Consider the following 14500-nt stretch of genomic DNA (forward strand, 5'->3'; position numbering starts at 1 on the left):
AACTTGGCATTGGCAACTTGAGGGAACCACTGAAATAACTTTCTTTAGTACAAGGAACATCTGCTTCAACATCATGCTGTTTCTTGGTTTCACTTAAAATCTTTTTAAAGCATTTTATGAAACCTGCTTTGTCTCTGTCTTTAACATTTTAATAATTCTTTCATTGTCATTCATTATCTTAAGGCTGTATTCAGATATGATAAAAATTTACTTTTTACTAGTAACTGATAAATATAGTTTGCAAAAAAGGTACTATAAAGCAGTTTCAAAGGATTCTCATGTCTTTTTACCCCCAAGTTTCAAAGGATTCTCATGTCTTTTTACCCCCAAGCAGCAGAAGCCAGATTTATATTATAACATGATATACATGACTTTATTTTCTGCTTATTAGTATGAGTTTCTAGGCCTAGTACATTAAATTTTAAGATCTATAAATAATTTCAGTTTCCAGAAAGGGATCAAGACATCTGTTCTAAGAAGGATATCATAAAAGGCTTTAGGACTGTGTTTACAATAATTTTAATTATTAAGTTTCAGTCTATAGTGCTTTTAATCTTTCATATAGATTTTTATGATATATGAGTAAATTTCTCCAAAGCCTGGCAAATGCTGAATTTCTTTCCTCTTTAAAGGTTCTTTCTCGTGGAGATGTTGTTCATGTGAAGATCCTTGGAATTTTGGCTCTTATTGATCAAGGTGAAACAGATTGGAAATTAATTGCTATCAATGTGAATGATCCTGAAGCCTCGAAGTTTCATGGTAAGTCTGTAACTTTCCAGAAACAGAAGTAAATCAGTGTGTCATTGGAATTCTTAGAATTTAAAAGAGGCTCATGTAGAACACAGTGTATATTTTGGGAGTTAAACGTATACGTTTTGTTTTCTAATTCTCTCTCCATGGACTATAAAGGGCAATTCAATATGATTGTGTCTGAGTTATGTCGTACTGATGGGAGGAGCAAGAGAACGAAAAGGAGTGCAGACAGACAGACGATACTTCAGATTAAGAAAGTACAATCTATGGGTTCCCTTCCCCCTCACCTCCTTCCCTCCCGCCCTTCATTCTTTTCTTTCTTAAGTCTCTCTTTTATTCACTTGAGTAACAGGAAAAATAAAAAAAACAAAAAGGGGAGTGTTCATCAAAGACATAAGCTGTCTTTGCGGTACCCGGGCCTCTCACTGTTGTGGCCTCTCCCCTTGCGGAGCACAGGCTCCGGACGTGCAGGTTCAGCGGCCATGGCTCACGGGCCCAGCCGCTCCGCGGCATGTGGGATCTTCCCGGACCGGGGCACGAACCCGTGTCCCCTGCATCGGCAGGCGGACTCTCAACCACTGCACCACCAGCGAAGCCCCATAAGCTGGTTTTATACCTAGTTTTTGTTCTGTCTTGTACAGGTGAAGGGAAAGATAACGGCCCTCTAACAAAATTTTGATGTCCCAGAAATTTAAGTTCCAGAAGTTTGGTATGATAAAGAGTTAACTTTCTTTGGTGTCGGACGGACTTCAGTTTGCGTTCTGGCTGTGCTACTTTCTACTTGAGTGACTTTGGATAGATCATTTAACCTTTCTGAATTTCAGTTTGCTCATCTAATAATGTAGGTAATTATACCTACTTGTGAGCTTGTTGGCAGTATAAGAGATGATTTACTTAAGCATCTGGCTGTCATATGAAGTGTTGGGTATATGGCCACATTATTATTCTCTGACCAATTTTTTCCCCTAGTTTTCTAACCTTTTTCCTTTCAGTTTCATCCTTATTTGGGATCCTGGTCTTTTCTAGACCTCAATTCTTATCTCAATTTGAAAATATACCATTTCTGAATTGACTGAAACTCATTAACACTTACATTTTAAACTGTCTTAATTTATGTGCATTTAAAACCTTTTCTTCACCATGGAGCAGGAAGGAGAAGTACAGAGAGGGAAACTCCTGATGCAGAAAACATACTTTGCAGACTTTCTAGTTTTTACACAGAGCTGCACTAGCAAGAGGGATGTGTAAAAGCTGTTCTTAGGGATTTTTTTCCATTATAATTGTGCATGCTCAATTTAACATAAGCATTACCACTGACCAACATTGCTTTTTGAAATGCACCAAAATATAAGCATGGCTGCATTTAATAAAGGAAGTGTTTTCTTAAAAAAAACCAAAAAAACAAAAAACTTTTCTTGCACATGGAACAACAAGAGAGATTTTATGCCATTCTTGCTTGTAATTGAGAAAGGGAGGGGTCTGATCGGGTGAAGTACATATAACCTCAAGGTCAAAACTAAAACATGAAAACTACAATTAAAATATGAGACTCAAGCCCATAAACCATATATTTTTCTTATCTATTTCATTATTTTGCACTGGATTTCTTTATTATTGTATTTCTCACATATATATGTATGCACGTATATATGTATACATATGTAACAAGAGTAAATCAATACCCAATTTAAAAGTTTTTTAATACATAAGCTGCTCCTCAGATGAGAACTGATAATATAATGATACAACAGCCAGCAAAAGCAAACTGTTCAACTAATTCATTTGTGATGTGGCACACTAAAGTCACGAAACTCTACTGAGGGATGTCCCTTTAAACTGGAGAGGCTGAGAGTCTAAGGAAACTAGTCTTTAGCTCAGTACTGTTGGAGATGTGATTTAACACCTCAGATTCCCTAACATATGTCAAACACTGGTTGCTTGTCCTAGTACATATTATTATTCTTAATTTAGAAGAATCTCAAAGGATTTAAATAAATTGCCTAGGGACTTCCCTGGTGTCACAGTGGTTAAGAATCCACCTGCCAGTGCAGGGGACATGGGTTCGATCCCTGGTCCGGGAAGATCCCATGTGCCGCGGAGCAGCTAAGCCCGTGCGCCACAACTAACTGAGCCTGCGCTCTAGAGCCCGCGAGCCACGACTACTGAAGCCCGCGCGCCCAGAGCCTGTGCTCCGCAAGAAGAGAAGCCACCACCATGAGAAGCCCGCGTACCGCGAAGAAGAGTAGCCCCTGCTCGCCGCAACCAGAGAAAGCCTGTGCAGCAACGAAGACCCAACGCAGCCAAAAATAAATAAATTTTAAAATAAATAAATAAATAACTTGTCTAAGTTTGCACATTTAGTAAATAGTGGAACCATGATTTGAACTCATTTCAGTCTGATGAGAAAGTCCATTGTCCCATCTACCATGCTGTACTGCACAATTCATATTTGTGTAATTTACAGTATTTGTAACTAGCAGTATTTGTAACTAGCAGTTACAAATTTGTAACTACAGTATTTGTAACTAGCAGTATTGAAACCAGATTACACAGTATAAAGTACCTTACTCCTACAGTTTCCTAAGGGTTAGAATGAAAAAATATAACTGTATTTTGACTTTTTTTCTGTTTATACCCCAAATGGAGACGGCTTGCACTTTGGGCATCCTCTTCTAAATTCTTGTTGTGTATGCTTATACAGAGAGACATGCAGAAATACTGAAACCATGACATGCAGAAATATTGAAGCTTATTTTGGTTGAGATGAAATTATCAGACTAGAATAATTAAAATTATTGTTTAAAGGCAAAAAGTACTTTTGAAAGGCAAAAAGTACTTTTTTGCCTTTGGAAAAAAAAGTACTTTTTTTTCATTACACTAAAAGGGAATACATACATTATCTTCATCTTAAGAAATACAGCAGTGCTTCTTTATAATAACTTTTTTAAATCTTAAAAGACTAGATGAGTAATTATTGACATATTTTGCTCTGAAATGGTAGCTGACATTGTGCTTTGTGTTTATTTCCAGAATGAATAAGGTATACAGGGGAAAATGGATTATTTAAGGATATTTGCATATTATTTACACTGAGTAGTTCCAATACTTAAGTACTCTTATATATCTAGATTTTGTAAGATAAGTTCTGTAGTTTTAAGAGTTATAAGTGTTTTCTTTTGTGACTTCTCATTTCTTTTACCTCCACGTTACTGTACATACTCCACATATTCCACGTTTCTTCTCTCCTCTTTTATTCGATAGAAACCCAAGAAAAAGAATAGATGTAGGTGCAAATTGAAAGGCTGAAGAGTCTGCAGTATAAATTTTTTTTTTTAATCCTAAATCATGGAATACTAGGTAACCCTATGTAGCAGCTTTTATTTTTCATTGAAACTGAAGTTTGGTTTATATTTATCATATCTAACATCATCCAGCTCTCCTCTGAAACGATTTCAGACAAAAGACAGAGTTTCTGTTGTCCTGCTGCTCAAGCAAATATTAATGGACAGAAATCATTCCTAACCTTACTTTTTTTCTTCACTACTTAGCCTGGTGTGTTGTTTGTGTTTTCATTAGCACCTGTAAAGGGGGGAATTGGAGGGGATGAGAACTGAAAGATGCTCACTAATCACAGGGGTTGAAAGCTTCCTAAATGTGTGAAGGAAATTTTACAAAATTAGTTTCTATGAACAGTTTGGTGCTATTCTCTATCTACTATAAATCTTTAAAAATTAATCAACAGTATTTAATCTGAAACCAAGCAACTTTTAAACGTTTTATTGTGTCCCTCCCACGTGTACCTTCTGAAATCACAAACAGAAGACTTTGGATGGCATTTTTTTAATTATAAAAAATAGTCATATATTTGGAAATAAAAACTCAGAAGTATAAAAAGCGTATATAAAATGAAAAGTAATGTTCTCCTTCCTACTTTTTCATCCCCAGCCCCCTAGTCTTACTTCTCATATCTTCTTCCCCATATGTTTTTAGTTCTCAAGTGGTTGCTTCTGTTCTGTAATCAGTGTGCTCACACCTCTGTTTCTTTTCCCTGTTGACTAAAGTTGCTGCTTTCAAAGATTAGGAATTTAACATCTTATACATCTCTCAATTTTGTTACCATATTTCTTCTTCTGTTATCTTAATAACTCTAGGTATTACACTTTGAGCTGTATTTATTGCTTCATTAATTTTGAACGGTAACTCGTGGCTGCCCAGTGTAAAACCAGGGCATTCAGGTTTCTGTACTTCTTTCCTTCTTTGCCCCTTACAACCCAGCTTCCCTCAGCTACACTATGAGTTCTACAGTGTAAACATTTGTAATGCGTAGGTTCTGCTCTTTCACCATAACTGTTTTTCATGTTTTGTCTCTTGAATCTGAAAGTTGAAAACTAATAAATAACATTTACAGTATTTATGTAACTATCATTCACTTCATTTATCATACTGTTTATCGAATCACTGGTTTTAGACAGGCTGTACCCTTGAGCCTGCTGCATAGCTATTATCATGGGGTTTCTTTTCATTGCCTTTCTGGGTTATTAGTTCATTGCCTTTCTGGGTTATTAGTTCTATTCTTCCTTAGATTCTTTGATGCCCTCTACTTTACTTTCCTTTTTCATTGTTGGCTGGTGTACATTTTCCAAAAAGTTTTACAGAAAATGCATGGGAGATTGATTTCATACGTGTCAGAGTCCATACATGTCAGAAATGGTTTGTTTTGGTGGTCAACTTCTCCTTAAATAACTTTAAAATATCGAATGCAGTAACTTTAAATATAAATTACTGTATATCAGTTGAAATTTCTATCACAACGGAGTGATTTTTTTAACAGTTTAAACATTTGTCATCTATACTTGACATTTTTATTCATTGGGAAGAAGAATTAACATGTAGGGAAGGGTAACTATCTGGACATTCTTTAAAATTCTGTAGTTTTCTGAGGATGTGTGTAATACAGAAATTTATAGAGAAATTTTTTTATTATTTCCTATATATAATTGTTATTTAGACATTTAAAAAATAAGTCCCTTCTATTAATTTCTACTACCTTAAGAAAAAGAAGCTGTTTTTGACATGGTCAGTACCTGTTTCTTCTTTTCTGAAAACAAAAAAGTGTGTTTTAATTTATAGACAGTATGTTTTATCTATCTATCTATTTTTTGGTGTATTCAGACACATTTGTATTTCTGTAAGGAAGTTCTGGGGTTGTGGGTTTTTTTTAAGCAATTTTTATTACTCTTTAATTTTTATACATGTAGTTCTAGATGTATCATGCTTGAAGCATGATACCAATATTTTAAAATTTATTTATTTATTTTTGGTTGTGTTGGGTCCTTGTTGCTGTGTGCAGGCTTTCTCTAGTTGCGTGAGTGGGGGCTACTCTTCCTTGCTGTGAGCGAGCTTCTCATTGAGGTGGCTTCTCTTGTTGCAGAGCACAGGCTCTAGGCACGCGGGCTCAGCGGTTGTGGCACGTGGGCTCAGTAGTTGTGGTGCGCGGGCTGTAGGGTACACGGGCTCAGTAGTTGTGGCTCGCGGGCTCTAGAGTGCAGGCTCACTCGTTGTGGTGCATGGGCTTAGTTGCTCCGCGGCATGTGGGATCTTCCTGCACCAGGGCTCGAACCCGTGTCCCCTGCATTGGCGGTTGGATTCTTAACCACTGCGCCACCAGGGAAGCCCTGTGGTTGTTTTATTTGTTAGGAAATAACTTCTTTGATCCTAATGAACATGTACAGACTTTGGTAGACTGTAATATCCTATTTTAATGTTTATAGTTTTTTAAACTTTGACTTGACTGAACTCAAACTAGCCATTGCATCAGAGAATACATTTCAGCTGGAAGGAAACTGTGGTTGCTGGCTATATTTCTGTAATTTTAACATTATTATTTAAATATTCAAGTTTTGCCTTCTGAAAGTTGAGTAGCAACTTTGAAAATCTAAAAAATGTCTAAACAGCATTTGAAAACAAATTCCTCATACGCCCTGATAGAAAATTGGTCACTTTGGCTGGCTCATTAACACTTGGTGAGCACTAAGACCATTTAATGCACTGTAATTAGGTTCCAGCCCCTAATGCTCTTAATGGTACCTTAATGACCTGAAAGAGTTAATAAGACTCCCAGGGCACCTAAATTGTTACTAGAGAATGCCTTGGCTGTTAGGGATAATAGCGCTTGGTTCTGAAATAACCAAGTTCAGAGCTTTTTAAGAAGATGGAAATGCTAGGGCATATGTAATTTCTCTCTTGGTTAAACTAACCACCTTCTATAATATCGAGCTTCAGATATTCACCAAACAGATGTCTGAGCCTCTTCAGGACCACCAACGATGCCTAAGGTCCTTATGTCAGGAGAAGTAATGTCATGAGGTAATTGAAGCCTAGAAGCTATGTCAACTTGCAGAGCAATAAAGATTTCTTTTGATTGGTATTAAATAAATGAAAACTCTTGTCTGATGTCCTGTAATAAATATTGCCTGTGCAGTGATGTTAAAGTTTTCAAAAATTGAAAATCAGAACAATTATATTGATGTAGATACATTCTGGGATGAATAAATTACATGAGTAATAAGGGAATTATTTTAAATGAGGCAGTTGGGACTTTTTCAAAGGCCAGCATCGCACTTGTCCTGAAACTATCAGAATTTATATGTATATCATATTTGTAGAATTTCAACTTACATTTAAAGAAATTTGAAAGTCAAATAAAACTGTAGTTTCTTTTATTTTCTTTCAAGGCAGGAACAAACACATGGAAACCAAATCTATTTGACTTAAATTTTCATGTGCTAAATAAACAATTCTAGTGCCCCTGCAATTATTATTTTAAAAATAAGCCAAATTAATAAGGTATTTAATTTCCTTACTTCCTAAAACACAAGTTAACCTTATCATTTAGGGAAAAAATAGGGCACAGCATATTAATCTTAAGGGAAAATATTCACATTAACCTTTGTAACCGGAAAGAATGGTGTTCTCTTTGCTTTCCTTTGCGTGTATTCTTTGGCACAGAAAGGGGCCGGCATGTCACCATTGTCGTCCTAAAAGCTGTAACATTTCTGGAACAATTACTGTATGTCGAGGAACTATGCTGAGTGCTTCTTTTGGAATATCTGTTGAATGTTTACCTAAGTTCAAGCAAGATGTGCTAGTGTTCCCTTTTTTGTTTCAGACTGGGAACCTGAGGCACTGGTGGTTGGGGGTGGGCATTGGTCAGTGACTTCCCTAAAGGCTGTGGGAGCCACTGCATCGCATTGATGCTCGGAAAAGTGTTTGTAGCCTTGGACTGTCTTGCTTTCTGAGAGCGCTGACCACTTGCTCTTCAATAGTTGAGGCATCAGTGGGATAATTAAGATTAGAAGTCCTAGTAAAAGATGGCTCTTTTGATCTTCATTCCTTTGATTTCATTAATAGGTATGGCTAAATAGGCGTGGGTGGGTAGGGATGGGATGTGGGAGGAGGCAGTTGAGGAACGGGGACAAATCAAGTAAAATGTACTATAATTAAGAATAGAATTAAATTACTGGGAATCATTTGCCTCTTTTTTAAAAAAAATTAATTTATTTATTTATGGCTGTGTTGGGTCTTCGTTTCTGTGCATGGGCTTTCTCTAGTTGTGGCAAGCGGGGGCCACTCTTCATCACAGTGCGTGGGCCTCTCACTATCGTGGCCTCTGTTGTTGCGGAGCACAGGCTCCAGACGCGCAGGCTCAGTAATTGTGGCTCACGGGCCCAGTTGCTCCGCATCATGTGGGATCCTCCTGGACCAGGGCTCGAACCCGTGTCCCCTGCATTGGCAGGCAAGCTTTCAATCACTGCGCCACCAGGGAAGCCCCATTTGCCTCATTTTTGAACCTTGACCTCTTCCAGTGTTTTTTCAGGCTTCAGTCATATTCCTACGATGTGAAGAGGAGGGGAGGCCTAAATTCTAAAATCCTCTCTTGTATGTATTAGTTATCTGACCTTGGGAAAGTCACATAACCTCCTTTTTTTTTTTTTAATTTCCTTTTTCCCTCCAGCACATGTTCCCAATACACGAATAAGCTTTTTCTTTTTTTTTTTTTACAAATGTATTTATTTTTTATTTTTTTATCATTTATTTATTTATTTTTGGCTGAGTTGGGTCTTTGTTACTGCACGCGGGCTGTCTCTAGTTGCTGCACACGGGCTTCTCATTGTGGTGGCTTCTCTTGTTGCAGAGCACAGGCTCTAGGGCGTGCGGGCTTCAGTAGTTGTGGCTCGCGGGCTCAGTAGTTGTGGCTCGCAGGCTCTAGAGTGCAGGCTTAGTAGTTGTGGCTCACGGGCTTAATTGCTCCGCGGCATGTGGGATCTTCCCGGACCAGGGATTGAACCTGTGTCCCCTGCATTGGCAGGCGGATTCTTAACCACTGCGCCACCAGGGAAGTCCCTCACATAACCTCTTGAAGCTTTCTTCATTTCTAAAATTGTGGGATTGATCTTCTAATCAGTAAATGACCCCTAGAGCTTTTCTTCTCTAACTTTTGGTTGTTTTAGGAATATTTCAATCCATTATTTAGACAGGCTAAAGCCTGTCTTCTTCTAAAATAGAAAGACCTAAATTATCTTCAGAGTTAGTGCTGAATGAAACGCAGTTTAAGTTAAAGATCATGAGATAGGTTTCTTGGGGACATTGGCACGTTTTTAGGTACTTTAGGGAAGCTGTTAAGTGGTGGAGCTGAAACTTCAGTGAAAGTCTGGCTGACCCAAAGCCTTAGCTTTTAGCTACTTGGTTATGTGGTTCTAGTTAAAATTAGATTAGAAAACCATTTGAATTTCTGTGTTACAAGGCACCTGGATGGTTTTCATTTTACTGGTCATGTAAAATTTCTTGTGAAATGGTAAAAAATATTTATATTTTGGGAAAGAAATCTACCAAGTCTTTTCCAAGAAGTTTTTCTGATACAATACAAATAGGCTTCTATCTTTGTTTGGTTTTAACTTATTTTGAAGTATATTTCCATTTTTCATGATGTTAACATATATTTTTAGTATAGATGTTGATAAGAGTAGAATTTGTGGAAAAGGAGAATAGAGAAAGAAAAGGCAACTAAAATGAAGGATACTATTCATTAGTCTGTGTGCTATTAAGCATAGATATGCAGAACAGCGTGGAAAACATGAGAACCTTTTAGGGATCCCACGTAAGTGTAGCTATTAAAACACTTCTCTGAGCTGGAACCTCTATTTGTGATGATACAGTAAATATTATGGAACAGAACTGTTACTTCTTGTGAATGTTTATAAAATGTCATTAAAAACGTATGTTCTCACTTCCCACAGACTTTGTTTGGAGGCTGGTCTTGCACACATTTAGCTCTGTGAGAGCAGCATCTACAGCATTGGAACGAGAGCTTTGTGCATTTGTGTCACTTCCTTTGGTGGCATCCCTTAGAATTGGAAACTCCTTTTTTACTTTCTTTTTTACTCTCTTTGGACAGAATTTCAAACATGAGCACATTTTCTAGTATCTTTTTTTTTCTTTTAAATAATATGGGCAAGGAGATATGGCACTACATTTGTGTTACTATTTTTTATCTAAAAATAAAAACAGAAATCCTCAGCTGATTATATGCTTTCCTTACTTCCTGTTGTGGTCTGGTGGAGATAATGCCAGTGAAAACAGCATTTTCATTTTTTTTTTTTCCCTCTGGATCATTTTCATGGAAGTACAGGTGGTTCTCTATATGGGGATGTGGATAGGAAGTTAATGATGTGACTGTATATATAGTTTGATAAATATCCCTGGGTGACCCTGATGGGTTCCTCCAAGTTGAGAACCATTCTGTTAATCTATTCTTCTTTGCTGGTTGGATAATCCAGTCTTGGAACTAGAATAATTGATAACAACTTTGATATATGTTCAGTTAGGAGATGTAATCACCTAATCAAATTTGATGATGTTCTTCTCCCCACACATACCCCTGCCACCCCATATTTAAAGGTAGCGCAGGTGACCCTTGAACAACGCGGTGGTTAGGGGCACCAACCTGGCACAGTCAGAAATCCACATGTAACTTTACAGTTGGCCCTCCATATCTGCAGTGCAGGCATCCTCAGATTCAGCCATCCATGGATCACTAGTACTGCAGTACACACATTGAAACGAATCCAGGTATAAGTGGACCTGCACAGTTCAAACCCATGTTGTTCAAGGGTCAACTCTATATTGAGGTTACTCTATTCCCTTTAAGATCTTGAGCCAATTACTTAACCTCATGGAGTCCCAGTTTCCTAATTTACATAAAGGAAATAAATAATGCCTAATTTACAGGTTTTGAAGCTTCAATGACATACTATTACTGAGCCTTTAAAAGGTTTTTTTTTGGCCAATCTAATAGATGAAAATGGTATTTTGTTTTAATTTTACATTTTTCTGCTTAATGCTTGGATGGAGCATCTTTTTCATATATTTATTGACTAGTTGTATCTTTCCTTCTGTGAATCGCCTATGCATGGTGCCCTCCATTTTTCTATTGAGTTGACGTATTCTTTTGATATTTGGGAGTTGCTTAGATATTTTGGATATTCTTTATTATTTAGGTTGCAAATATTTTCTCCCTATCTTCAAAGAAGCTGTGTTGCCTTTTGTCTTACAGGCATTTTAAATTCTGACGTATTGCATTTTGTTAATCATTTTTATATGTGACTTTAGCATTTTGATTCTTATGTAAGGATTTCTTACCCCATAGTCACAAAGTTGTTTTTCCTTATTTTTTTTTTATTCTTTTATGTTTTAATTATTTTACACTTGGATCTTTAATCCATGTGGAATTTATTTTTTCCATATAAATAATTTTTTCATCACCTCTTAACAGAAAAATCTTTTCTCTTCCCCCTTTTTTGAAATGTCTCCTTTATTGTATATTGCATTCTTATTTATACAGATAGTCTGCTTCTGGATTCTCTTTGGTGTCAGTGATCTATTTCTGTGCTAGTGCCACATTATTTTAATTACAACAGCCTCATAATAAAACATATAGAAGGCAAATCCTCCTTTTGTTCTACATTTTCCAAGTTGTTTGGTTTTTTCCTAATGCATATATTCTTCTGGGCAAATTTTTGGAATTAATTGTCAGGAATTTCTGCTCTCTTTAAAATATTAACTTTTGCAATAATGAGCATGATATGTTTATATATTTCTCCAGTTATTCAGGTTTTCTTGTTTATCTTTTAGAAAACTGATGTAGATTTACTAATGAAGGTCTTACATTTTATGTTCGGTTTGTTTCTAGGTATTTAATGTTTCCACTACAAAAGCTTTGTTCAGTGTCTGGCATGTTATAGGTGCTTGGTAATTTTTTTTAAATTGATGAATAAATGAATGTATGCATATATATATTGATAAAAACTGAATGTTTTGAGCAAAGTTTGAAAATACCTTCAAAATAGTGCATTTTCACTTATTTTAAAGTGAGAAAACATTTGTACTTAAATTTTTGGCATTTTTAACAATTGTAGTTATGTTTCTTTGGAGTTACCTGTACATTGCTAAGGACAGGTATTTTTTGGTATTTGCAGTGCTGTAGGGATTCATGCATATTGTGTGTGATCAGTGTAGTTTGTTCTATTTTGTCGCTGAATAGTTTCCATTGTGTAGATACACTGCAGTTTATCCATCCACCTGTTGACAGAAATTTGGGTTTTGAGTTTGGGGCTAATACAATAAAGCTGCTATGAACATTCAAATATATAGGTCTTTGTGTGAACCTATGTTTTCATTTCTCTTGAGGAAATACCTGAGAATAGGGTTATAGGTCAGTGGGTAATTATATGCTTAACATTGTAAGAAACTGTCAAACTTTACTAAAGTGACTTTATATACCATTTTGCATTTCCACCAGCAAGTTGTATGAGAGATCCAGTTGGTCCCAGAACCTCCATCCATTGTGCTTTGGTTTCATATTGTCTTAAACAATAAAATACCTTTTAAAAAAATTAAGAGGAAAAACACACACACACATATGTATTCTATTATATTTACCCATGTTTTGCCATTTTTTTACCCATATATTTTATTACTTCCTGAAGATCTGTAGTTTCCATCTGGTGTTATTTCCCTTCAACTTTAGCATTTTTTGTAGTGCAGTCCTTTTGGCGATGAATTCTCTCCATTTTCATTGATCTGTCTTTTCTTGTCTTTTCTTGCCTTTGTTTTGGAAGTATACTTTCACTGGATATAGAATTTTGAGTTACAGGGTTTTTTTGTAAAGATTTTCCATTTTCTTTTGGCCTGCATTGTTTTTGATAAGTCAACAGTGTGTTGTTAACTTAGTGTATAATATATTGTTTTTATTAGACTGTTTTAAAGGTTTTCTCCTCATTTTTGGATTTCAGCAATTTTTCTGTGATATGCTAAGGTCGTCTTTCCTTTATATTTATTTGTCCTCCTTAGGATATCCTGAACTTTGCAGATCTGTAAGTTCATGTTTTTGCCACATTTGGGAAATTATTTACCATTATATTTTCACATTGTTTTCAGGCCATATTTTCTACCTTCATTCTGAGACTCATAACATATTTTAGACCACTTTAAAAATTATTATTATATAAATTTCAGGTGTACATCATTATAATTTGACATCTGTATTCACTACAAAGTGATCACCATGACTAGTCCAGTTGCCATCCACCACCAAACCATTGACCCTCTTCCCCACTTCAGTCACCCCTCAACCCCTTCCCCTCTGGTAACCGTTAACCTAATCTCTGTATCTATGAGTTTGTTTTTGTTTTATTTGTTTGTTTTGTTTTGTTTAGATTCCACATGTCAGTGAAATTGTACAGTATTTGTCTTTCTCCCTCTGACTTATTTACTTAGCATAATACCTTTGAGGTCCATCCATGTTGTTGCAAATGGCAGGATTTCATTCATTTTTATTTCCAAGTAGTATTATGTTTATGTTTATGTATGACATCTTTATCCATTCATCTGTTGATGGACACTTGAGTTGTTTCCATATCTTGGCTATTGTAAATAATGCTGCAGTGAACATAGGGGTGTATATGTCTCTTCAAATTAGTGTTTTCATATTTTTTGGGTAAATACCCATAAGTGGATTAGCTAGATCATATGGCTTTTCTATTCTTAATTTTTTCAGAACTCTCCATACTGTTTTCCATAGTGCCTACACCAAATTACAGTCCTACCAACGGTGCACAAGGGCTCCCTTTTCTCTACATTCTCTCCAACATTTGTTATTTCTTGTCTTTTTGAGAATAGCCATTCTAACAGGTGTGAGGTGATATCTCATTGTGGCTTTGATTTGCATTTCCCTGATAATTAGTGATGTTGAACATGTTTTCATGTGCCTGTTGACCATCTGTATGTCTTCTTTGGGAAAATGTCTATTCAGATCCTCTGTCCAGTTTTGAATTGGGTTTGTTGTTGTTGTTGAGTTTTATGAGTTCTTGATATATTTTGGATATTAGCCCATTATCAGATGTATGACTAGCAAATATCTTCTCCCATTCATTAGGTTGCCTTTTCATTTTGATGATGGTTTCCTTTGCTGCACAAAAAAGCTTTTTAGTTTGATGTAGTCCATTTATTTATTTTTGCTTTGTTTCCCTTGCCTTTGAGTTAAATCCACAAAAACATCATTAAGGCTGATGTCAGTGAGGTTACAGCCTATGTTTTCCTCTAGGAAGTTTAAGATTTCAGATGTTATATTCAAGTATTTAATCCATTTCGAGTTAATTTTTGTGTATGCTGTATTTAGACCACTCTTAAT

General features: G+C 36.1%; 1 protein-coding gene across 7 annotated transcripts in view; it reads left to right on the forward strand.

Annotated features, from left to right (window-relative positions):
* Positions 1-14500, forward strand: part of PPA2 (inorganic pyrophosphatase 2) — an 84227-nt gene that overhangs the window by 40270 nt on the left and 29457 nt on the right. For all 7 annotated transcript variants that reach the window (XM_019927751.3, XM_033856806.2, XM_073805019.1 and 4 more), the window contains one exon: positions 633-759. In XM_019927751.3, coding sequence (XP_019783310.1) covers positions 633-759 — 127 coding nt within the window. The remainder of the gene's footprint in view (positions 1-632; positions 760-14500) is intronic.

Source organism: Tursiops truncatus, chromosome 5 (genome assembly GCF_011762595.2).
Source record: "Tursiops truncatus isolate mTurTru1 chromosome 5, mTurTru1.mat.Y, whole genome shotgun sequence".
Classification (NCBI taxonomy): Eukaryota; Metazoa; Chordata; class Mammalia; order Artiodactyla; family Delphinidae; genus Tursiops; species Tursiops truncatus.